The sequence below is a fragment of the Helicoverpa armigera genome, chromosome 16, assembly GCF_030705265.1.
Source record: "Helicoverpa armigera isolate CAAS_96S chromosome 16, ASM3070526v1, whole genome shotgun sequence".
NCBI classification, from domain to species: domain Eukaryota; kingdom Metazoa; phylum Arthropoda; class Insecta; order Lepidoptera; family Noctuidae; genus Helicoverpa; species Helicoverpa armigera.
In genome coordinates this window covers 422,815-448,222 of record NC_087135.1, presented here as the reverse complement: position 1 = coordinate 448,222, position 25,408 = coordinate 422,815, and the positions used below count along the sequence as shown (strand labels likewise).

Genomic DNA, 25,408 nt, shown 5'->3' with positions numbered 1-25,408 from the left:
AGAGAAAAGTATAACATAATAAAGCTAAATTGTAGAAGTGCAGATGTTGTTTTTTTTTAATCCATAGCTATCTGGTAATATTAGTAATATTGGATAAATTCAGCATGGATTAATGTGACCCCTTTTAAAACGATCCTAATGAGAACTCTAGTATGGCGCCGTTTTGGGCCAGGAGCTAAGTGGAATTTTACATTTAGCTTTTTACTTTTTTCTATTTCTACTTATTTCTAAACAACGTGACTCTTTTTAAACCCCTTTCAAAGTTTCCTTTGCCTTCGTTAGTCAAACAAATTGTCAATTTTTTGTCAAAATCTTAATATTTTCTTATAAGTATTCGCTTTGTTTTCCATTCACTGTGTCACAATCGTAAATGATTGTATCAATGACATCAAAGTTATAGATACTAGCAATAGCAATAAAGTGATTTGAGCCGTAGTACCAATGTTTGCGTTATGTTTGTGCACAGAGCGGAGCACGAGCGCGGCGGAGCGGTCGGAGCCCCTGTGCCTCACCAACAGATGAGAAGCCTCGCGAGATACCCAGTCGATCGATATTTGGTAAGCCTCATTCTTTTCTACCACATTCGAAGGCTATATACAGTACTGATAGCAAACACACCGAGCTGGTTTAATGGATTTAGGCAAAAAAAAGTCAGCCTAAAACAAAAAATCGTTTACTTATTCGTTTCTATGGTTTTCATAATTTCAGGTTGAGAGCAGCAACAAGATTGAAATGGTTAATATCTTAGATGACGATACATGGAACCTAGAGCCAGCATTAAAACCAGAAGATGAAATATTATTAAAGAAACTGCACGACACGCTGCAATCGACTGCGGATGACCTAAAGCTACTCTCCGGGGAACTGTCGAAATATCATGCACCGGGCGTTCAAGTTAAAAGTGCGCCTACACCGTTAGACGAGGAATTCAACGAGAAAGTTCATATCGAAGAAATTGTCAATGCCAAATTCCATGGGTACAAAATCATCGATAAAACTCCTGCTCCGCCGGAGTACAAGTCAAAAAAAGATTTCACAGACTATATTAAACCTACAGTTGATTCTCAAAATATAAAAAACACCAACGTTCCGGTGATTACTCGACCAGTAAATAAGAAGCCAACTATTAATAGAAACTTAGGGATAACTCGTACTAACATAATACAAATAAATGGTAACACAAAAAGCACAAAGACTGAAAAGCTTAATAACGGTAAAGAAGTTAGCGCCCCAACAGTAGCTGAATATTCTTACAAATATGTTGAACCTAAACTTAAGACACCAAGTAAAAAATTACAAATACAACAAATGCCTAGTATAAATATCAGAAGTGAACTAAAGGAGCAAAAAGTTTTACAGTTGGATATTATACCTGATACACAGGAACCTGATAAACCTGAGATCATAAGGAAAAACGTAGCGGTAGTTGCTATTGAACATGACATACCTAAGCCATTATACATTTCAGATAAAGGATTATCAGTGAAGTCCCCCGAAGTATCTCACTATGCGCAGTCGAATTACCCTACAACCACAAGGAAAGTATCAAAAATGTCTGCATTCGAAAGTAGTGGCTCTATTAACAATACAAGCTCTGACACACAAGTAAAGATAAACACACAAAAACGAATTTTAACGAGTATTAGATCATCACCAAAAACTTCTGTACGTAGTGATCGGAAGAAAATCCATAAAAAAGAATCTGAGAAGCGAGTGCACCTAAATCTGGACGAGTGGCGTAAAAAACTGAATACCGTGTATGGAACTTCTAGTGCAAAGAAAGTTAAGTCTCCTCAAACAAAAAGCAAAGTTAAGACTTCCATAAAGAAAACGAATATACCTAAAAATAATGCAGCTAAACAAAATAACTTAAATAATTTGGAATACATACCGTATTCTAAATTAACTGTCGGAGGAGCGAGAGCCAGTGACATTGAAAGGGAATTATCAGACATTTCTAACAAGAAAGATATGCCGCTGAGTCCAATAGTAGATAGAATCCTAAGCAGTCGCGAAAATTCATTTAGCAAAAACAGCTCACAGAAACAGAAACCGAAAGAAAACCTAAATATTCTCACCACGTCTGATGAAAATTTACTACAAGAAGTTATTGATATAGAAAAGACTGTTAGTGATACGTTGTCCAAAAACATAAATATGCAGAAAGAGGAGAAAACACAAAATCAAGTAAATGAAAATGATAGTGAAGTTGAAGAAAATAATACTGATAAAACTAAAGATAATGATAGTTATGCCGATGATTTTGAAGAGGAAAAATCTGATCACTCCGGACGGTCTGGTAACCAAGAAACATATAGCACACATTCTAATAAAGACTCTAGTGAAAAACACAACACGTCATCAGAAAATGCTGACAGTGATGAAAACGAGCATAATAATGATATAGGACCAGTGCGTAGTTCAACACACACAAAAATTCAAAATTTAACTTACACTAAATTATCAAATCTTTCTTTTAAAAATCAAGTTGATATATTTGAATTCGTACACTCAGTTGACATGCAGGATTCGGCTACTCAAAGCAATGCTGGACAAAAAATAACCCCTAAAGAAACTCAAACGTCACCCATAAATGACAGGAATTTACAACCGATACACAACGATCTTTGGCCAACCATAGATCCTAAAGGAGAAGTTGAAAAAATGTTTCAATTAGAAAAGGAATTCATTAAAAAACTAATAGTGGAGGAGTATGGTGACTTGCTTGAAAAGAATTTAGATAAACCATCTACTTCTAAAGAGGCAGAGGTAAAGCTTAATGTGGCTGCATCTCAAAAAAATACTCAAACCTCTCCAGCACACGTAAAGAATGTTATGACGTCACCTACGAAAACAAAAACCCGAACTACTTCACCATTCTCTAGATTGACTGTCGATCATCACACGAGCCCATTAATATTCGTCGTAAATGAAGATGACGTCAGATTAGATATTGAAAACGAAGAAGATCCCGGCATTTCTATCAACCTATCATCTCCGAGATTCAGTTTGCGTTTGCCACGAACTTCTCGTGAGGTCTTATCAAATTTAGAAGATAGTGCGCCAAGAACTCTGAGGAAAAGTGCTTCACATACAATACGTGTTAACAAAAGTAATGTAACTACTACGAGTTCCAGTTCAATGGAAGCTGATTCTTCAGAGATTAGTAGTTTAGGTGAAATAAGGCTAAGAAGAAAATTGGGTAGAACTAGAATTATTTCAGACTCAGACTCCGTTACTTCATCCTGTATTTCAGATTTCCAATCGGGTATTTTACCACTGAGGAGCGAAGGCGAAATGAGTTTAGGTCGTAACAAAAAGTCCAATAAACAAAGCAGAAGCGAGGGAGAAGCTAATTTTGGTCCATTGTGAAACTTACCGTTGATTTTATATGACTTGATCATAGATCATTTTTTGGTGCCTTAACCGTTGAGTTTGGTGTAATTTTAATAGTAAAGAGGATCAGTACTATTATAATGAAATATTTCAAGAATTGTTGATGTTAAACGTAAGACGAATTAATAAAAATGAAATGTATTGTTGAAAATATGGTGACTTTTAATGGAGTTAAGTTTGGGACGTACTTAAAGTAGTAGCAATATTACTGATCCTCATTACGTGTAATACTAACGTGTGTTCATTGTCAATGTTATTGTTGTTCACCTCAAGTACAAATCAGTTAAGCATGAGATAATTTTAATTTAAGTATGTACATAAGAAACATGCCAGCTCAGTTAGCGGGACACAAGAACTTCATCTGTTTGTTAAATGTCAATGTTTCAAGATCTGCTTAGTCTCGATTCAATAAGTCAGTGTGTCTTTTAGAATGTGGACTTTATATCGAATTATTTAATCTTGACTAGACACCACAATGCCAAAATAATGATAGAGGTCAAAATGAGCTCTATTGAATCGTGCTAATTAGAAATTTATGAATAACGGATTCATTCTGTGTCTCGCTAATTGAGCTGATGAATTTTAGCATATTTTATACGCCATTTAGTTATATTTTTTAATTAGGTAAACTAAGAATATTTTTTGCAATCGTCTGAATAAACAGTTAAGAATATGTAACTCTTTAATTGTGTTCGTGTCCCTATCCATACATGTAGATCGACGGTTTCTACAGAACTGATCGTATCGAGTTATTCACAATCGCATTCCACAATCGATTGCCAGTAGGCCCCTACAACGTGGGTCACGGGGCTTCCCTTACTTGCGGCATGCATCCTCGTTGATGGGTGAACTGCAGTTAGACTACAGACAGTGGCCCAATTGCGAGTATAGAACCAGTCAAGAACCTGTGTACATATAATACGATCTTATTTACCTGAAACAAAAAACAAGGACTGCCATAAAGCATTTTTAACATTCCTCAAAAAATAATAATTCAACCTAAGTTCTTCAGTGCCATTGTTCAATCTTGTCTACATATTCCAAACCTATAAATGCCAAGTATTTCTCTTTATCTAATGATTTTTTTTCAAACTATTTCCTAATAAAATTATTTTTATTGGCATAGTTTTAGAAATTACCTGCTGGAAATTACATAAATAGGCGCACAAAATCATTAAACCATTTTTTATAAGTACTACCCATTATTTTCAGTATATGGAGCGAACCTTAACTATTTCCTACCATTTTATTGAAATGGAACTGCTAATATTTTTCATGCTGATAGTAACATGCTGCGGTAAAAATTTGGAGACCTTTTACAATTGCAGCTTTTGTCAGCCAGAACAGATACATATTTCTTTTGGTGGTAAGCTTTCAAGTTTTTCTATATCCTCTGTTTCATAGCCACGAGTCTTGGTTTTACTTATCACTGTTTCTTTACCGCACTGGCTTTACAGAAAAGCTAAAAAAACATAGTGGTGACGTGGTCGACTTTCGACGACCCTGGTGAGTCGCGCGTGCAGTACGGCGAAGATGACATGGACCACGAGGCAGTGGGCTCCAGCGAACTGTTCGTAGACGGGGGACCCTTGAAGCGAAGCCAGTACATACACTCCGTCACGCTGAGGGACCTCAAGCTTGATACTCAATACGGTAACATTTATAAGGGAACCAATGTACTCTAGATCAGATAATTAAAGTACCTGTTTATACCTAGGAATTGGGTAGGAACTTCCCTGAGGAGAAGTCAGAACTTCTGACTTAACTATCTTCTGACTCAGAAGATAGTTAACTAACCTTATACCTACTATAATACTGTCATATGACATGCGTGACAAAAGCTATCGGAAAGCCTTTCTTATTCTGGGAATACAAATGAAAAAGTACCTATCCGTAATTATAACATGTGTATAAAATCGGGACTGTTCATCATACAGAATACCACGCGGGTTCAAAGTATGCTTGGTCAGAGAAGTTCTCGTTCCGCACATTTTCTGAAGACGGTCCCGTTCGCGCCGCTATCTACGGCGACTTGGGCAACGCGAATGCACAGGTTAGTACGTTAGTCCTTACCACATACATATATCTGCCACCTACATTCTACAACAATTTAATAAAGTTTCTGTTTTAGTCACTGCCATACCTACAAGACGAGGCTGAGCGCAATTATTACGATCTGATCCTGCACGTGGGAGATTTCGCTTACAACATGGACGATAATGACGCTCTCGTTGGCGATGAGTTCATGCGACAGATACAGCCGATAGCTGCCATAGTGCCCTATATGACTTGTCCCGGAAACCATGAGCGTGCTTAGTAAGAGTTTGTTCATTTTGTTTGGTTTTATGTGAACTATTCATATGTTCTCGCTGGCTTCGTTTCCACGCAGTAACTTCAGCAACTATGCGGCGCGGTTCTCGATGCCGGGGCGGGACTCCAGCCTGTTCTACAGCTTCGACGTGGATCCTGTTCATTTCATCTCCATCTCCACTGAGGTCTACCACTCCAGGGAATTAAATGAAGAACTTATTAGCAGTCAATATGACTGGGTCAAAAATGATCTTCAAAGAGCTAATCTTCCAGAAAATAGGTTTAGCATTAATTTTAAATTACTTATCTATTATTTTCAAAACATTGTAAATACCTTGAAAATATCCGAATTATCGTGCATTCTTCTTTAGATCGAAGAGACCGTGGATTATATTGTTTGGACACCGACCGATGTATTGTTCCAATATTCTCTCAGATTGCGACAGTGAATCTACGAGGTTCGGCATCGATGGAAAGTGGGGTAAGAACTGTATAAAAATCACAATATGTATTTATCTTCAGATACTTTGTAGAGACAGAAATAGGTAGTTAAAAGATGTACTTCTTCTGCCATCTGGGTCATGGCGGCTACTCGGAAAGGGTAGGTATCAGCCAGATGCGCAAAACGTATACTGTAGTGCACTAGCACAAAGCACAAACAAACGTGTAGACCCACAGGTACACTCTCTAGTCCCTCATTCTCATTGTCCGAAACGAGCCGGAGCAAAATCATGCGCCGAACCGACATTTAAATGATCTCTCATCCGAGGTCTTCGATAACTACTATTATGAAATTAAAAACCCCGCCTTTATGATCAGCTCTAGAGCCGTTCCTCAAGGACTATGGCGTGGACCTCGTCATCTGGGCACACGAGCATTCCTACGAGAGAACATATCCGCTGTACGACGGCGAGGTGCACAAGGGCTCGGAAGAACAACCTTATGTTAACCCTGGGTGAGTTCGTCAAAAATCTGTACGTAGCCATACTTTTTCTGGGCTTGTCATATAATTTGCTTGCAGTCTTATACACACAGGATCACAAGTATTATATTGTGTATTGTTTCAGGGCCCCAGTGCACATCATAACTGGCTCGGCTGGTTGCAAAGAGGAACACCATAAACCATTCAACAGTAAATAGATCATACTTCCATAAATACTCTAATGAAAGCTTTTTGCTGCTCGCTTTTATGTGCTAAATCCGCTTACGAAATAACGTTTTGCCTAATTTGCTTTAGCCTACATCTTGTACTTTATTAGCTACTTTTTTCGAATAAACATACAGGTAGCCATGCCGACTGGTCTGTGTTCAGGAGTCTCGACTATGGATACACGAGATTTATCGCTTATAACAAGTCACATATATACATGGAACAGGTAAATAAATCTTTACCAGGCAATTTTTTATTTGCTTGTTTGTTTAGCTGTCTCGGCATGAAATGTTTTAATCCACTTTTAAAGCCTGGACCAGGTTCTGAGATCACTCTGAACTATGCATACTTCTACATCTTTGTTAGATATATATTTTTTGAAGGATGCATATATGTTGTCATATACTTAGGTGGATGTCGATCTAGAGTTAGAAGTAATCGACTCCTTTTGGCTGATCAAGGATGAACACAAAGCTTACGAATTCTGAAGTAACTGAAGAAATAAAGATGCCTGTGGAAGAGCAGAAAAAACTATTTACTTGGATACTAAAATAAAACTATTATACTTAAGGTGTTGTGTATTAATTTATAAATACTTTCTCTATGCTAATAAAATACACGCCTGCCTAATTGTAGACGGTGCCTAACCTTTTGCCAATCATGTTTAGGTTGGCTTACAATAACCGAATGCAGCAGAGTACCTACCCGTGGGCGACAGGCAGCTACCTCCACAACTGTTAGCTGAGCAACATGATACCCTTGCAACACTTTCAGTGTTCTGTCGATCTGTTATTACTGCCAAAAATATGCGAATGACGGCTGCAAAGTGCAACGTAGCCAGTACCCACAAATTAAATGCCCTTTAAAATATGGAGCAACTCTAAAACATACTTATTATTATTGTCCAAGTTCTGATTGATCGATCCGTGTTGCTGTTACTTAGCTACTACCTCTTCAAAGGCGCAAAATCTTGTCGTATCTTCAAAATATTGTACGGTTCTAAAAATGCTTCTGCGAACACGTAGGTATCTATTCTACTCCAAAGTCCAAAGCCCTAGGATATACCCTAATTTAAAAAAAAAGTTGCAATGGAGATAAATATGATATCCTCTATCTATATGGCTTTGTAATCTTACTCTTTGACGAAAGACAAAACTACGATCATAGTGCTCAACACGAGAAACAAGCTATTTTTACAGAAAACTACTCGCTTCTTTAAGAAATCTTAACTGTGGGCTACTTTATTCTTCGTACATTATTTAGTGTACAATTAATTAGTATTCTAATTATCTATTGTATGCATGTAATGGAATTGGTAACTCTACGATTGTGATTTGACATTCTATGTCAATAAACACAAAGTATGTTTATACACAGTTTACAATATTTATAAGTCTAATTAGTAATTGATTGCGAGGCCAAGGCGCGGGACGTGTTGGTAAATTAAATAAACAATTCTATTTGAGAGATGAAATTATTAATAATTTCGCTGCTGCTGGGTATAAGCAGTGGCGGTGAGCTTCCCGAAGAGAGACCTAAGTACGACTGTGATTACTGCCAACCTGAACAACTGCATATATCGCTGGGAGGTAAGTCATCTACCTACAAAAAGTTAGATCTACCGGTGGTCTAAATAATATCCACTATAAAGCTAAGCATACCATTGCACTGAAGTATTATTTACCACATGTTTTAAGCATGTATTATAAGTACTTGTTCATTTATAAGTCAAGACAAAGAATTTGTTTAGGGGATGCATTGATACCACAGTATCATCCTAATTAGAAAAGTCTTTGTTCTTTCCCAACAATATAAAGTATCGCACATCTAGAGGCAAGAAGACAGTAGATGACCATTTTTATTTAAATCTTATTTAGCTGTTGTCTACTCCGCCTTCCAGATAAAGTGAACGACATAGTGGTGACATGGTCGACGTTCAACGCGACGGGCGAGTCGCGCGTGCAGTTCGGCGAGGGCATCATGGACCGCGAGGCGCGCGGCTCCAGCCAGCTCTTCGTTGACGGCGGCAAGCTGCGCCGCTCCCAATACATACATACTGTCACCTTGAAGGACCTTAAGTTTAACACCAGATATGGTAGGACTTGTTTCCGCTAGACTTATGATAGAAACTTTATCTTTGCGGAAGATTTCTTTAGCGGTGTTCTAAAGAGGAGGTCATCAGAGATGTATCTAGAACATGTCCCACATCATGGTCTTGTCTTTTTTGTTCGAAATCACTGTTATTGTAGGTACTGATACAAATGACACAAACAACTCATTATCTTGTGAGTTCCTGACCTAAAGGTTTTATCAGCTTGTAAGTCCAGTGGGAGAGGGAAAAGGTATATGAGATAGTAGGTAATGTCTTTGCCCGTACTTTACTTGCAAAGATGCGGTTTCATAATATAATTTTGATGCAAAAACAATCCTGTGATCACTATTAGGAGGGATTGAAATGGTTAAAAGTAAATTTTACTATTGATCTGCCAAACCGTATGATTCGTATCTGATGAAGGCTCTAATTATCGACAGTATACCATGCGGGTTCCGAGTACGGCTGGTCGGACGAGTTCTGGTTCAAAACGGTGCCGGAGGGCGAGAACTGGCCCGTACGTGCCGCCATCTACGGTGACATGGGCAGCCAAAACGCTCAAGTACGTCATGATATACTCATTGTTCTGCCAACTCTAGGGTATGATTCAAAAATTTTGAAAAATTGGACTTCCCATCCTATAGCAAAATCTTCCATTTAGCAAAATGTCTTCAACGCGTCATATTGTAGGTACGAGTCTGTCAGGCTTTAAGCGTTCATATCTAGTAAATTGGCTATCGTTTGTTACCCCAGTCGCTATCATACCTGCAAGACGAGGCGCAGCGCGGGAATTTCGACCTGATCCTACACGTGGGCGACTTCGCGTACGATATGGACACAGACGACGCACGAGTGGGCGACGAGTTCATGCGACAGATAGAGCCCTTGGCCGCTCTCGTGCCATACATGACCTGTCCTGGCAACCACGAGGAAGCCTAGTAAGCGAATTTTGCATTGTGTCCGGATATATCATGGTCTGAATAGTTATCTTTATTAAAAACATCTTCTGCAGCAACTTCAGCAACTACGCATCGCGGTTCTCGATGCCAGGGAGGGACTCCAGCCTGTTCTATAGCTTCGACATGGGTCCGGTACATTTCGTCTCCATCTCTACAGAAGTCTACTACTTTATAAATTACGGAATTAAGCTCATCAGCAACCAGTATGAATGGTTGAAAGCAGACTTGGAGAAAGCCAATCTTCCTGAGAACAGGTCATCTGTATAAGAAACTTTGCAATCCTAGCCTTCGCATAGTACTGTCTAACTAAATAGATAAGAAAATAAAACGATGACAATTAAATTTTCAGATCGAAAAGACCATGGATTGTTATGTTCGGACACAGACCAATGTACTGCAGTGACTATTTTGATTTTGATTGCAAAAGAGAACACACAAGAATAGGCCTGCACGGATTATGGGGTGAGTCAGTAGTAGTTTAACAGCTTAACATATTAGATTTCAGAGACTAGAATCCATTTTTCCATCAATTTAGAAGCCTGTGCCCTTTCTAATAGAAGATGCTTACCTTTGCTTATTTGCTGATAAAGATAAAAAGCTTTTTGAAGTGACTAGACTGATCACTTGACACTGCACTTTAGCCCTGGAGCCTTTACTGAAGGATTACGGTGTAGACCTTGTGATCTGGGCACACGACCACCTCTACGAAAGGACGTTCCCACTGTATGATAACAAAGTCTACAATGGATCCGTCGAACATCCTTACGTTAATCCTCGGTAAGTTTATCTTATTCTGGAAGACCTAGCAGGTTGATAAAGTAAATATCTCATATGTGTGTATTTTTGCGACATCCAGCGCTCCTGTTCACGTAATAACCGGATCGGCTGGGTGCAGGGAGGGCCACTCTCATTTCAAACGTAAGTTTACGCTTCTTAATGGAACCGTTTCGTTAATCGTTTTGCAACCAGTCAAACATGCAAGTCTATACATAAATGAAGCATGAGCGTAGGCTACAAGGCGACCGTAAAAGTTAATATACTTAATGATTTACAGCGAACCCGGCTGAATGGTCTGCATTCAGGAGCAGTGACTACGGCTATACGCGGTTTGTGGCACACAACCACACACACATTTACATGGAACAGGTAAGTTTTTAGTACGTTGCAAAAACAATGGCGGTTTCCATCAAGCGACAACTATATAACGTCGTTTATTATTAATGTGAATAAATTAAGCAGCTTACCCATTTATTTCAGGTAAACGTTGAACAAAAAGGACAAGTGATCGATTCGTTTTGGCTCGTCAAGGATCAGCACAAACCTTACGATTTCAAATAAGTAATAGCTCTTATGTATTTTGTGCTTAGTCATCAATAAAAACATTTAACTATAATTTGAGTACTTTTTTTTCTGGCGTCTTTAAAACAACTGCATGACAACTGTACCTAAGAATGTTCGATCTGGTGGGTCACATATTGTATGTATACTTACCTGGAATTTCATGTCAGCCTATTATCATGTAAGGCTCTAGACAGACAGACTGCATTTCAACTGCAATCCAACTGCATATAGCAGTTCAAGGGCACTTTGAATGCAGTCGACACGACTGCAATAGAACTGCAAATCTATATATTTTCTATGCTATAGCTATAGATATATATATAGGTAGGCTATTAATATACTTTCTGGTTAGAGCTTCTATTTTTTGTTATTCTGTCCGTTTTCTCTTTTATCCACGGTTGTACTCAATACAGATCTTGGCTGACTAGAAAAAATAATAGACGGGATAGCCATAACTTACGCTCGTCGTCTTTATTGAATCGGAACGTATGTGTGTGTTCTAAAACCTTGCAGTTGTACATGACAAAAAAATATGTTTTGTTGTAATTATTATCAAAAATATGTATCCACTCAATGTGTAATAAAATGCACGAAATCATTACGACTTAGTTATTTTTTTTTACAACAGCTATTCGGAGTTATCAATTTGATAATTCCGAAATGTGTTCTGAAATGTCGATAAATGACAGACATATTTGACAGTCAAGTATTAGATGTTTGAAGTTTATGACAGCAATTAAAATTGCGATCGGCGATGTTTATTTTGAAATCATACAAAGCCTATATTAGTAATTAACTGTTCGTTCATCGACGAACACTAATTAGTAGTAGTACTCTTGAGTCGAAGCAAAATAGTGATTTTGCGAGAGTACCTGTAAGTGCTTGATATTCATAAAAGCAGGAATATGAAGATACTCATAATATCGTTAATATTAGGAATTAGTTGGGGCAAAAAAATCCAGATGCGCGACCCAGGGCCTACGTACAATTGCACCCATTGCCAGCCAGAACAAGTGCATATTGCCTTCGGAGGTAAGTCATTAACAACGCCATAATATTTAATTAGGTACTGCCCACCGCTTACATTTAGTTTTTTCGCAGTCGGCCAGCAGTTGTTATTATTGATTCTAGAACTTGTATGGTTCATGTTATTTAAAAACTATATATATTTATGGACCGATTTATTGATCTCCTAATTATTGGATTTTATGGAACTGTTTATTAACATTTAATATAAAAATATATATTTTTAATAACTTCCTTCTTTAAATTAATATTATCCTCTATCAATCCTTATTTTCAATGTTACATTATTTATGATGCAATGCTATCATTTATAGGAAGAGCTCGTGGCTAAGTCAAAGCCGCGCGGATCGATCGATCATAAGGTTAAGCAACGCTTGGCGCGGTCGGTCCGTGGATGGGTGACCATCTTGTCATAACGAGTTCTTCCGTGTTTCGGATGGCACGATAAACTGTAGGTCCCGGCTACCATTTAAACATCTTTGGTAGTCGTTACGGGTAGTCAGAAGCCAGAAAGTCTGACAACCAGTCTTACCAAGGGGTATTGGGTTGCCCAGGTAACTGGGTTGAGGAGGTCAGATAGGCAGTCGCTCCTTGTAAAAACCCTGGTACTCAGCTGCATCCGGTGAGACTGGAAGCCGACCCCAACATAGTTGGGAAAAGGCTAGGCAGATGATGAGATGCAATGCTATCATTTGCTGATCAAAAAACAACACATAATAATATCAACAATATACAGGAACAGTAACAGATATTTACAATATATAGTAAACATTGTAATTCTACTGTTCTTGTTACGGGCACCGCTAATCTATTTTGAGCTTTATATCAAAGTCATAAGCTCTATTTGTTTAACCCACTAGTTAATCAATTACGCATGTCCTGTTTACATATTAAAATGTTAAGTGATAAACTGTTAAATGTTCCCACAAATACCTAATTTAATGGCCTACTAAATACTTCACATAGTATTATTAAATGAATTGATAACAACAAGTGATAAAGTTGTTTTATTAAATTAAATAAAATATAGCTCAATTGAAACATTTCACCAATATTTTAGATATCAACACAAGTTTTTTTGTGATAGATTCTCAGTGATTCTGAGATAAATATTTTGGGTGCCCGATACTGCCTAAACATGAGCATAATGTGTAATAACTCTTATGCTATGGATTCTTACATACGTGCATGTAATTAATTAGTTAATTTTAATTGCAAGAAGTGAAGCATTTAAGGAGAAGACCTAAAAGTACAAGGAAAACTTTACATTATGAGACTAATTTGATTGTGATATGCCATAAAGCAAAGCTTAAATACATTTATTTAATATGTTATATGTTCCATTATATTTAAACCAAACTGGGATAGTAGATGCTGATTTATTCAAATTGCATCTTTTTAGCATAGCTTCCTACAATCTGGCCAGTAACCACTTACTACTTTAAACCCTTCCAAGTTCAACTTGCATTGTATAATTTTCTCAGAGTCAACCCGCAAAATATTGTAAACACTTCTCTTTTTTGAAAAAAGTATCTATGGAGTTTCTTGCTGGTTCTTCTCCATAGGACCCACTTTTTGGAACTGCGCAGCTTGTTCACAACTTGAGTTTTCTCAAGCACCTGTAATAGGTCTATATGAAGTAAAAACCTTTGAGTTTGACCCATTGGCAAGAATATCAGCCCAATTGTGGTCAACCATCAGGTGAATTTTACTGATATTCCAGAGAAAGTGAACGACATAGTGGTGACATGGTCGACGTTCAACGCGACGGGCGAGTCGCGCGTGCAGTTCGGCGAGGGCATCATGGACCGCGAGGCGCGCGGCTACAGCCAGCTGTTCGTTGACGGCGGCAAGCTGCGCCGAGCACAGTACATACACACCGTCACGCTCAAGGATCTTAACTATGACACCAGATATGGTGAGTGGGGAGTCCACTGCAGGACAAAGCACCCCTCCCTTACCCCTACAAAGTTCGCCACTTTGCTCGGTTTTCAGCAATTCGCATTCTATGCTTCACGGCGACCTTAACTAGATCGGAATCGGAAAGGAACCCTGAGCGGTACCAAATATGGGAGCCAGTTAGCTTTTCGCTGATGTCGTCGTAACCTAACATCACAACGTTATTCTACGATGTTGTTCATGAACCTATTTACATATGTTCGCGCACTTATTGTTTGAAATTATGTAGTATTTCGATAATATTTTGCGGATGTTCATCCGGTATTATCAAAGAACTGTCGCATTGCCGTTTATTGGCAAATAGGTACTCTTGTCCACTAACAGCTTTACCTACATTACGAATAAAACAGTTGTGATTCAGAGCGTATTTGTGGTTTGTTGATTCAGTTACCTGCATTATACAGTCCTCAGTCGACTTGGATTACTTGAAAAGACTTGCTTGTGCATGGTTGAACTTTAAATTATGTTTACCAATAACTCCAATATGGACCTAGATATAAAAGGGCCTTTAACTATGTGCAGTATACCACGTGGGCTCGATATACGGCTGGTCGGACCAGTTCTGGTTCAAAACGGTGCCGGCGGGCGACAACTGGCCCGTACGTGCTGCCATCTACGGAGACATGGGCAACAAGAACGCACACGTAAGATATTATACTGGATTATTGAAACTCGAATAGCTGGCTGAAACTATAAGGAACAAATTAAGCAGGCCCTTTTTTTCTCTGAAGCTCAGTAATTTTAGTAATCCTAAATTCATTTATGCTGTTTGAAATCTGAACTTACTTTTCTTCAGCAAAAACAGGAAACTTATGAATCATGCCAGTTCTAGTGTAATTATTATTGCCTCCAAAAGGGCCAGGAGGAAATAACATAGGATTGCCTCTGTTTAGCCCCACCAAAATCATAACTTATGAAAGATTTGCTTAGCCGTGTGAAAACCCACAGTCAAACTTCTCGACCAACAAGTCAATAAAAATAGGGTGTAACTTAACGCAACTCTTATTTGAACTTGGTACGTATACTACAGTCGCTGTCATACCTGCAAGACGAGGCCCAGCGGGGTCGATTCGACCTGATCCTGCACGTGGGTGACTTCGCGTACGACATGGACACGAACAACGCACTCGTGGGTGACGAGTTCATGCGGCAGATACAGCCTCTAGCGGCCCTCGTGCCCTATATGACCTGTCCCGGCAACCACGAACAGGCATAGTAAGATTTATTATATTTATTTCATTATTTTTCTAGCGTTTCCCCAAATAAGTTCGGTCACCTTCCAATGTGCTAAGAAGCTGTATACTAGAGTGTCTCATGAAGCTACTACCTATCTGATCTCTTCATTACGGTTACCTGCTTCTAAAAAATTCAGATTTTTAACTACCCGACCCGTAACGTCACAGATGTATAAATTTCAACCGGGAATCAAATTTGACTTCCAGAGCAGCAAAGACCTCGTCAAGACGAATATTCACCGATATAGTACCTACTGCTTAATCTTTCATCAATCGACCCTTAGGGCTGTAACTTTGGTTCCCAAACATCTCTAGGTTAGTCACCTATTATATCTGAAGACCCGTGCACTAGAGAGCACGTTAATGTCAGTCTTGCGCCTGCCGCCTGATCTCTCTCCGGTCGTGTCGGATTGTCGTCCCATCGGACTGATGATGATGATGTCCTCCTAGCCGATTATCGGCTACGGCGGCTGTTCTCATATATGGAGATCAGCCAACTGCGCAGGACATATTATAGTGCACAAGCATTTGCGCAGGCACAAGTGCACTCCCTATTCCTTCACTCTCATAACCCGATGGGACGGTAATCCGACACGACCGGTAAGAGATCAGGCGCAGGCGGCCATCGGACTATGAGAGTTAAGGAATAGTGAGTGTGTTTGTGCACTATAGTATGTCCTGAGCAACTGGCTGATTTCCTTACATGAGAATAGCCGCTGTGGCTGAAATTGGCCTGGGACGTATAATATATGAAGAGTGCTAGTTTTTAAACTGGACGTGGTGATATTATAGCAACTTCAGCAACTATGCGGCGCGGTTCTCGATGCCGGGGCGGGACTCCAGCCTGTTCTACAGCTTCGACGTGGGTTCAGTTCACTTCGTCTCCATCTCCACTGAGGTCTACTACTTCACGAAGTACGGCCTCAAGCTGATTGTCAATCAGTACGACTGGCTCAGGAAAGACCTGGCTGAAGCCAATCTACCGGACAACAGGTGAGGGACTTCAATATTTGATAAGTTGGCTTTCATTTCGATTTCATAATATTCCCGAAATTAATTCTATAATTATACTTAGGTTGTACAAATCTTGTAACTCAACTTGAGAGTTCCCCATTAAGCTCAACATTCATCATACGTTACCTTGAAGACAATGCAATCTATACTAATATTATAAAGCTGAAGAGTGTGTTTGTTTGAACGCGCTAATCTCAGGAACTACTGGTCCGATTTGAAAATTTCTTTCGGTGTTAGATAGCCCATTTATCGAGGAAGGCTATAGGCTATTATTTTTATCTCGGTACGGGAAGTAGTTCCCACGGGATGCGGGTGAAACCGCTGGCAGAAGCTAGTATTGAATACGACCTGATAGTGCAACAGATGTATGTATGAATGTAGATGGATAGAGATGAAGAGACAAGAAAAGATGGATCAATTGCCTGAAAGATGACATGAATAAGAAGGGAGTGAATATGACGAGTGACAGGGAAGAATGGAAGTGGAAGACATATTGCGCCGACCCCAAATAAAATTGGTAACAGGGTAGAAAGAAAAGAAGAAGCTGCAACAGCTACCTGAGGATTTTATTTCCCGATTGCGTGTAGTTTTGGGTACTAGCCATATATTGAACATGTTTCAGACGCAAGCGTCCATGGATCGTCCTGTTCGGTCACCGTCCTATGTACTGCAGCGACTCCAATGACATCGACTGCGCCTGCGAGTACACGCGCTTTGGCCTGCTTGGAGTCTATGGTCAGTTGCTGTTTCTTTGTCTATGCTTCTCTCTTCTTTAAGTTACTGGTTGTTCTAGCTAGAAGAAAGAGTTTCTGACTATCCTATCCCATTGTTTAATGTGGCTTCTGAAACACGGAAAATCAATGTATGGAATAGATGGTCACCCATCCACAGACCAACCGCGCCAAGCGTTGCTTTGATCGACCGACCCATGTTTTTATAGACCAATTTTAATTAATCTGCAAAGTAAGAAACGTTTGGATTGTCTATTTGTGACCATGAACCATCTAATTATGTCATGAAAAGTTCCTGTATGTGTCTGAAGGCGTGTCCACATTTTTTTCACGTCTATAATTAAGTTGGTACAAGTAACAACTTTTGCCGATTTCTTACTATACGGAAACACCAGAAAAAAATTGCTTATTATTAAAAACACCCTCTAAAATCATTTAAAGTCTAGTAGGCCGTTAGTTAAAGGCTGTGTAACCTCCAGGCTTGGAGCCGCTGCTGATGGAGTTCGGCGTGGACGTGGTGGTGTGGGCGCACGAGCACTCGTACGAGCGCACGTGGCCGCTCTACGACAACAAGGTCTACAACGGCTCCACGCACCAGCCATACGTCAACCCGGGGTGAGGAATCATAATAATTCTATATTACTTTATTGTTTAACTTTGTGTGCTCTTATGTGAAATTGGCTTTTTAAGTGTTATAATGGGACTTTGTAAGAAGGGCCTTCTCTATCGTATTAAATGCCCATATATCATCATATCGTGATAATGATTAGGATTTTGTAGTTACTATCTGGTAAAGTTGCTCAAAATAATACAGCACAAAAATGTAATGTCTATTTAGATATGTGGTGGGGGTTCGTTTTTGCACGTTCGTTGTTTTTGTTTTTGTTCCTTTTTGTATGTCGAAAAATGTTTGCACAAGTTACATTCTCAATTTTCATTACAAAGAAGATGAACAGTTGTTATATTCCGGAGATTTTCCTTAACGATCATACAGTAGGATACTCATATATTATTTAAATGTAAATTACTTGAATGATTGCAATATTTATGTATACGTTTACTTTGTGTATTAAAATAACTCATTGGTTGAAGTGTGTGCACTTATTAACATATATTTTGTATGCATTTTTTGATCTAAGTGTTTGGTGATGATATGTTTATTTAATTCAAAATTCTAAAGGTAAATATCTGCTTTATTTATTAACAATGGCATATATAACACAATAGTAGGTACAAATACACTGTAATTGTATAGTTATTATTGCTAAGCAAAAGCTGAAAACTGAATTGTTTTCATACTGGGAAACAATTTGATTACATTACTACTATCACATATATGTTAAACAAAGCACTTATTGTTGATTATTCTTAATTCTCAGTTACAAAGGCTTTCCAATTTTCATAATATACACTAGCAAGTCAGTAAACATTTTGATTTCAGTAGACTTATACGTCATATTTCAATTTCGCCTTTGCTTAGCCGTTTTTATTACACTATACATATTACTAACAGCTTGACATGTTTTTAAGACCTTACATTCGTAATGTATGTTGTCTAAATCTAGCTTTATAGGTATGTAATGTGATGTTTCAGTGCTCCGGTACACATCGTGACGGGCTCGGCCGGCTGTCAAGAAGCCACGGATCCTTTCAGACGTAAGTTAATAGATTTACTTACATTTTATTACTGTGCTACAATAAGAAACTTAATTTTGTGTTTATAATTAACTTTGATTTGCCTATTTGGCGAACAGACATTTAAATCTTATTACCAAGTAAATAAGGCTGAAAATAGTTTATTCTATCTTATGATATTCTACGACCACATAAGCGTCCGCTTTAGTAAACAGTAGTTTTAAGAAGACATACGTTTATGTTGTCGACGAACTTGGGCTTTAGAAACAATAGTTTGACACCTACCTACTTATGCATATTTACTAATATTATGCACTAGATCAAATCTTATATTCATTCTAGTACCACCAAGAATATATGTACAAAGTTTCATGATGATCGGTTAAGTAGTTTTTGCGTGAAAGCTTAGCAAACAAACGGACTTTCGCATTTATAATATTAGTAGGATATATCCTAATATATGTTTTTCTTTGTATTTCGCAGCGGATCCCTTCCCGTGGTCAGCGTTCAGGAGCAGTGACTACGGGTACACGCGCTTCCTCGCACAAAACCACACGCATCTGTACATGGAACAGGTATGCTCATGTCACCATCTGTCTAGCCTTTTCCCTAGAACCACATGAAGCAATTGCCTATCGAAAGCCCTCAGGACAGTCATCCAAGCAAATCAAATCATTTATTTGCTTAATACAAGTATAAAAGATGTTACAAATAGATATAGATTGCACTGTAACAATACTTAAATAGTTGTGCAAATATTTATACAGTCTTTAAAATTCTAATACTAAGCAAGTTAATACCTCTTAGTAAAACTGGGTCTGACTACCCAGTCAGAAACCAGTAAGTCTGACAATAAGTAACGATTAAAGCTCTTCAAATGAAAGCCGTGACCCACCAATTCAATGTGCCTTCTGAAACTGAATCCCTAATACAAGGATTGTTACAGCTTTTTGGTGTTACTATGCATTTGTTTACTGTTAATTTCTTTTTCAGGTGGACGTAGACCTAAAAGGCAAAGTAATAGACTCATTCTGGCTCGTCAAGAATCAGCACAAACCTTACCAAATGCAACATCCGTAAACAAACCCCACTATGTATTATGTATGTATATGTATAGTACAGCAAGTCTACTTCTACTTCTTTATCACAAGTATGACAATCAAGTCTCAAACTCAATTAGTTTGAAAACTTCAATAAACCGCTCCCTGGTTTAATTTAGGCGGAAACATGTTTTTATTGACTATACACCTTTCTAAGTGTATTTATTTTGAAATTGTTTATATAATTCAGTGAGTTCAGATCCTAGCTCAAAATGTCAATTATCACTAGAATAAAATAAATAGAAACCAAATCCTAGAAATATTGTATCTTGTACCTTTGAAATAAACAAGTTTATGTGAATCTAGCACGTATAAACTTATGAAATGTTACCACGATTTGAATCTCATAATTGTAGAAATGCTGAATATGTACAATACGTAATTATTCTCAATAAATAAAATGAAGAAACTAAATGCGTCTTTTATTTCAATAAGTTGTTTAAGGCCATACTATTCTTTATTTGATTAGATATCAATAAAGGTAAACAAAATTGATGGGGCTTTTTCTAATGTCATCTTTATTTAAATAGGTAAACTTAACCAAATGTAGTGTAGAATCCTACCTATAATTTCAAACTCGGAGAGGAAACATGCTAAGCATTGTTTACCTTCAAAGTAAAGGTAAGGCGTAAAGAGTAGTTTTGCTCTTCGATATCTGAGTGCAAAAGCCGTTTTTATCCTCCAGCTAGAGCGGCAAAGTGATTTGAATTTAGAACGTCGTGTGCAATACTCCATTATTTTGTGATTATCTTGATAAGACTTTAAACAAATACATATTTAACAAAATAATAAACAACTGCTTAAAATGATGATTGAACTAATTAGGTAATTTTTATTATTGTTTTAGATCAATTATCATCTCATTTCATTTTAATCTGAGTGTTTAAATAAATGCATTTTAATAGGTACTTATTTTGGACTTTATTAGTACTTAATTTACATGCACGCGCCATTTTTTTTTACATTTAGTAATTTCCGAGTGGGATGAAAAGTTACGTGTTACACTCGTGTGCAAAGATTTTTCACCTTGTGCTCTTTTAATTCCCTCGCTATCGCTCAGGATAAATTTTTTTTTTACCTAGAACAGTGTTATGGAGGTGTAAACATGTATTTCAGGGCGCCAGTGCACATCATCACCGGCTCAGCTGGCTGTCAGGAGGGCAGGGACCATTTCCTCAGTAAGTGTCATTGTAAAATATACTTTAATACACTGCAATAAAACTGTTAATTATGTAGTCACTATGTCGTACGTACTAACAACTATGAGTCTCGGTTACTTGGAATAAATAAATAATTATAATACTTAATAGAAAGTAAATATAGATAATAAATCCGAACAAACAAACACTTCAGTTTTCCAATAATAAACTACTTCAAGGATATGTTATAATAATAAATAAGTTAACTAATAAATGATATTGATATTTCACAGACACTGAGCCCAAGTGGTCAGCGTTCCGGTCACAGGACTTTGGGTACACCAAGTTTAAGGCTTTCAATGGAACACATCTGTACATGGAACAGGTAAATCTTTCTACGTTGCTTTTTTCAGAAGCCAGAATATCTGATAACCATAACCCAGGTACTCATAACCAAGGTAGGAAAGGTCAGTCGCTCCTTGGGACACAATGGTTCTTCACCTGCATTTCGTCAGACTGGAAGCCGACCTCAATATATATAATTGGGAAAAGGCTAGGCAGATGTGATATCAATAGATCAATAGATAGATAAGATAGCGAGTGAGCAATAGGTACCTGTGACCCGTAACGACCGCCAAAGACATTCAAATGACAGCCGGACCCCACCAATTTATCGTGTCTTCCGGAACATGGAAGAACTCTTCATTGAAAGATGGTCATCCATCCACGGACCGACAGGGCCACGGATTGCTTAACCTAAGTTGTAACTATTGTTGCAGGTATCAGTTGACTTGGATGGGCAGGTCATTGATTCCTTCTGGCTGGTGAAGAACAAGACGGTACCATTCTCTTTATAGACGACATATTATTGTACAAGCAGTACGAAATATGACCAGCGTCCGACAGGCGCATGTGTAGACATATGACGTTATTTTTGTTTGGCTAATTTTAATTAGACAGAATTTTGTTGTTATTAGTACATTTCTATCAATAGGAATACACGTTGGGTTTTAGTTAAGTAATTTCCTAATCATTAGGCTTTGAGCTACACGACGTACCTAGGTACTTAGGTACCCGATACTTTTATGACTTAATCTTAACTGTGCATGCATATCTTGTCTTGTCATTTCATTGTATTACGATGATTGCCCACCTAACACTAATAATACGTAGGTATAGTTTTCAGTGCACTGTAGAAAATATATAAATAACTGTTATTATTACAATATCAGTTAATACTACTTACCTCTAACAGATAACTCAGCTTTACCATAAGTAGGTACAGTTACAAACATTATAATACTCAATATACACCTAGACACATACTGTAAGGATTTCAAATAAAGGTTGTTCACGTTTGCAACTTCTCTTTTTATTAAGTAATATTATTTTCCCTTTTTTGCGGTCACTCCTTATAATGGTATAAGTATCTGATGTCAGAGTTCACTAGCATAATATATTGAAGCCTTGCTAGCTATCTAAATGTTCTTTTTAACCGACTTCCCAAAAAGGAGGAGGTTCTCAATTCGTCGGGATCTTTTTTTATGCATGTTCACCGATTACTCGATAAAAAGTCGTTGTGGGTAAATAACCAACCTCTAGAGTTCATTAGAGATTCATAAGATGAGTATACATATAAGATAGTTCATAAGAGTATATAAGAGAGTACATAAGAGGAGTATATAGGAGAGTTCATAAGAGAGTACATAAGAGGAGTATATAAGAGAGTACATAAGAGGAGTATATAAGAGAAGTAAATAAGAGGAGTAGGTACATAAGAGGAGTATGGTACTCTGTCGCATCCGGTTAGACTGAAAGCCGACTCCAACTTAGTCGGGAAGAGATGAACAATATGAACAATTAAAAAAATTGTTTTGTTTCGAAAACATTCGAGGGGGGGGGGCGAACGCCACCTTTTCCCCCCTCCCCCCACGCTACGCCAGTGGCAAGTAGTAAGCAAAGACTACTTATGAACGCTGGCAACACCAGGGGCATTTAATGCGCCTCGCCAACATTATACCAATACTTAGTCGTACACAACAGGTACTCAGAAAAATACGCAATCGTAACAAAGGATGATGGGCAATTTTGTATGAACCCTGGCCTGATAACCAATAAAGTTCTAATGTATATTATATTATTGCTTATACGCTACAGTTACTGAAATAAAACAGTTCATGTCAAGAATCGACCGGAAATAAGTACAGTCGGGCAGAAAAGAGTTATACTTTTTGCACCTATTTTTTTTAGTTAAAATAAAATCTAAAGTGGAAAAATTCATAGTATGACGTATTTTCGTCAACTTATCACTTATTGAAATAAGCCTAGGGTACACTATCAATAAAAATCGGTCTTAACTAGGCATAATTGTTTTAATAGCAAAACAAAACATTAAAACTTTTACTTCTACCACCGTATACTATTTCTATTATTGGAGATAGCATTTCCTCGTTCTGCGGCACCAGGATAGTCGGCCCTGGGTTGTCAAATTATTAGAAAAGTGGAGACCCACCCCAGCTTCGCGCGGAAAAACGGTATTTTCTCACTATTTAACTGATGTTATTACACATACAAACCTTCCTCTTCAGTCACTCTATCTTTGAATATATTATACCTAACCTAACCTAAACTCCTAGCTTTGTCCACATGGATGATACAGGGGGGTGAAATAGCCGCGAAACGCTTCGAGAAATGGATGGTACGGCCGTGCCCGCTTTGCTCAGACTTGACTGGGGCACTGCTGTGCCTCCAGATATTAAAAAACCGTATCAAAATCCGTTGCGTAGTTTGGTAGAGTTAAGCTTTCAAAGGGACATAGGGATATAATGACTGAAAAAGCGACTTTGTTTTATACTATTTAGTGATAGGGTAAACTGGGTACGGTTGTGCCAGGGTACGGTAGTGACAGTCGCAGTTGTAACGAAACTATACGTAAAACGGGGGAGGTTGTGAGGGAGAAAGACGTGGCTCACAAGCCTAAACACGTTCCCCAGTATTGCGTTAGCCGGCGCACGACGTTGACGTAAGCAGGAGCCCACATTGCTTTTCAACAATCAAAAGTAAGTATTTTTGTTCGATTTCGTTTCCTAATTACTGTTATTTTTATACAGATAGATTATCTTGTTATTTTTTTCTTTAAAAGTTGAATATTGATATTTAATTACAAGTGATTTCTTTTTACGTAAAGTATTTGGCAAAATCATGGCGATTTTTTGTTTTCAAAATGATGCGTTGGGTACGGTTGTGTCAATTTTTTTGGGTACGGTTGTGACGAATATCTTTACATATAATAAATCTCATATTATTGTTTTTTGCTTTTAGATGTCCAGGATACGTTTGCGGAAGACCGAAAGAGCGCAGTGTGATATCAAAAAATAAAAAGATGCCGATGAAGAAGTGAAACAAGGGATTTCGTACGTGTAGCTCAAGCTACAAGCCTTTCTACAGCGACAAGTTTGAACAGAGCAAATGTTGTTTTGTTGATTGTTAAAACTATGTTTGTAAGCTTATTATGTTAAACATTTCTACAATAAAAGATATTATAGACCATTTTGATATATGTTTATGCATGTCACAACCGCCCTTGGTATGTGGCCGGTTGTGACACTTTCCCATTTTTTTTTAAATTGATCTTATGAGTAATACATTGTATTAAGGAACAATATATGAGTGTTTTTACGTACACAAATGTACAAATTGCGATACAAGTTCCTTTTCTGCGAGCTAATTAGTCAAATATCAAAATTATTGGTGATCAAACGAAAATTGGCACAACTGTACCCAGTCTACCCTACACAAATAGTAGATAGACCAAACGGGTGGTCAGGACCGCAAGGATACATGAGGGGTTTTTTTTTTTGTTTGTGTTGTCCCACTGCTGGGCAAAGGCCTCCCCCAAAGCCTTCCACTTTTCTTTATCCCTCGCTGCTTGAGGCCAGTCCGAGAGGAAGCTGTCCAAGTCTTCCCTCATATCCCCTTACGTTGTGAATACTAACTGTTATTTTTTTATATGGACACATGCACCTTCTCTGACACGTCCTGACTGATATTGACAATAATATAATGCACTGCTCCCAAACAAAATGTTGTGGTTCAAATCAATACCTCTCCTATGCTATCAAGTGTCATATCTTCGTTCTCCGGTGGTTTACAATGTTTTGCCCATAATAAAAAATGAAGCTTATGACATAAGCTACCATTTGATGTGCAAATGGTTTTTATTGGATATGCCGGTTAGACTCACCGGAATGGCGGAATACGTACATCATAAATACGTTGTAAATACTACCTGCTAAATAATCTTTTTTTTTTATAAGCTTGG

At 38.0% G+C, this 25,408-nt stretch overlaps 3 protein-coding genes across 7 annotated transcripts in view; all 3 read left to right on the top strand.

Annotated features, from left to right (window-relative positions):
* The window catches only part of LOC110369788 (interferon regulatory factor 2-binding protein 1), a 62,160-nt gene extending 58,091 nt beyond the window's left edge, over positions 1-4,069 (top strand). For both annotated transcript variants that reach the window (XM_021325338.3, XM_064038396.1), the window contains 2 exons: positions 467-557; positions 709-4,069. In XM_021325338.3, the coding sequence (XP_021181013.3) occupies positions 467-557; positions 709-3,372 (2,755 nt within the window). In that variant the 3' untranslated portion in view covers positions 3,373-4,069. The remainder of the gene's footprint in view (positions 1-466; positions 558-708) is intronic.
* A 772-nt stretch (positions 4,070-4,841) lies between these two features.
* On the top strand, positions 4,842-7,426 carry LOC110369810 (acid phosphatase type 7). The gene is made up of 9 exons (XM_049844254.2): positions 4,842-5,049; positions 5,334-5,449; positions 5,528-5,712; positions 5,786-5,986; positions 6,078-6,187; positions 6,526-6,661; positions 6,774-6,838; positions 6,991-7,082; positions 7,267-7,426. Exons 1-9 carry the CDS (start codon positions 4,935-4,937, stop codon positions 7,342-7,344), a joined length of 1,098 nt encoding a protein of 365 aa, XP_049700211.2. The 5' UTR covers positions 4,842-4,934; the 3' UTR covers positions 7,345-7,426.
* A 777-nt stretch (positions 7,427-8,203) lies between these two features.
* On the top strand, positions 8,204-22,403 carry LOC110369808 (acid phosphatase type 7). Of its 4 annotated transcripts, none has more exons than XM_021325362.3 (10): positions 8,204-8,445; positions 8,757-8,951; positions 9,389-9,510; positions 9,702-9,886; positions 9,961-10,161; positions 10,257-10,369; positions 10,549-10,684; positions 10,764-10,825; positions 10,962-11,053; positions 11,165-11,298. In XM_021325362.3, exons 1-10 carry the CDS (start codon positions 8,325-8,327, stop codon positions 11,243-11,245), a joined length of 1,308 nt encoding a protein of 435 aa, XP_021181037.3. In that variant the 5' UTR covers positions 8,204-8,324; the 3' UTR covers positions 11,246-11,298. The 4 variants fall into 4 exon arrangements, with proteins under 4 accessions (XP_021181037.3, XP_063894468.1, XP_063894469.1 ...); XM_064038398.1 differs by lacking the exons at positions 8,757-8,951; positions 9,389-9,510; positions 9,702-9,886; ... (4 more) ...; positions 10,962-11,053; positions 11,165-11,298 and adding exons at positions 13,998-14,192; positions 14,756-14,877; positions 15,264-15,448; ... (4 more) ...; positions 19,332-19,423; positions 19,842-20,362 and having other exon boundaries at positions 8,212-8,445; XM_064038399.1 differs by lacking the exons at positions 8,204-8,445; positions 8,757-8,951; positions 9,389-9,510; ... (5 more) ...; positions 10,962-11,053; positions 11,165-11,298 and adding exons at positions 11,960-12,280; positions 13,998-14,192; positions 14,756-14,877; ... (5 more) ...; positions 21,381-21,472; positions 21,867-22,403.
* The last annotated feature ends 3,005 nt before the right edge of the window (positions 22,404-25,408 follow it).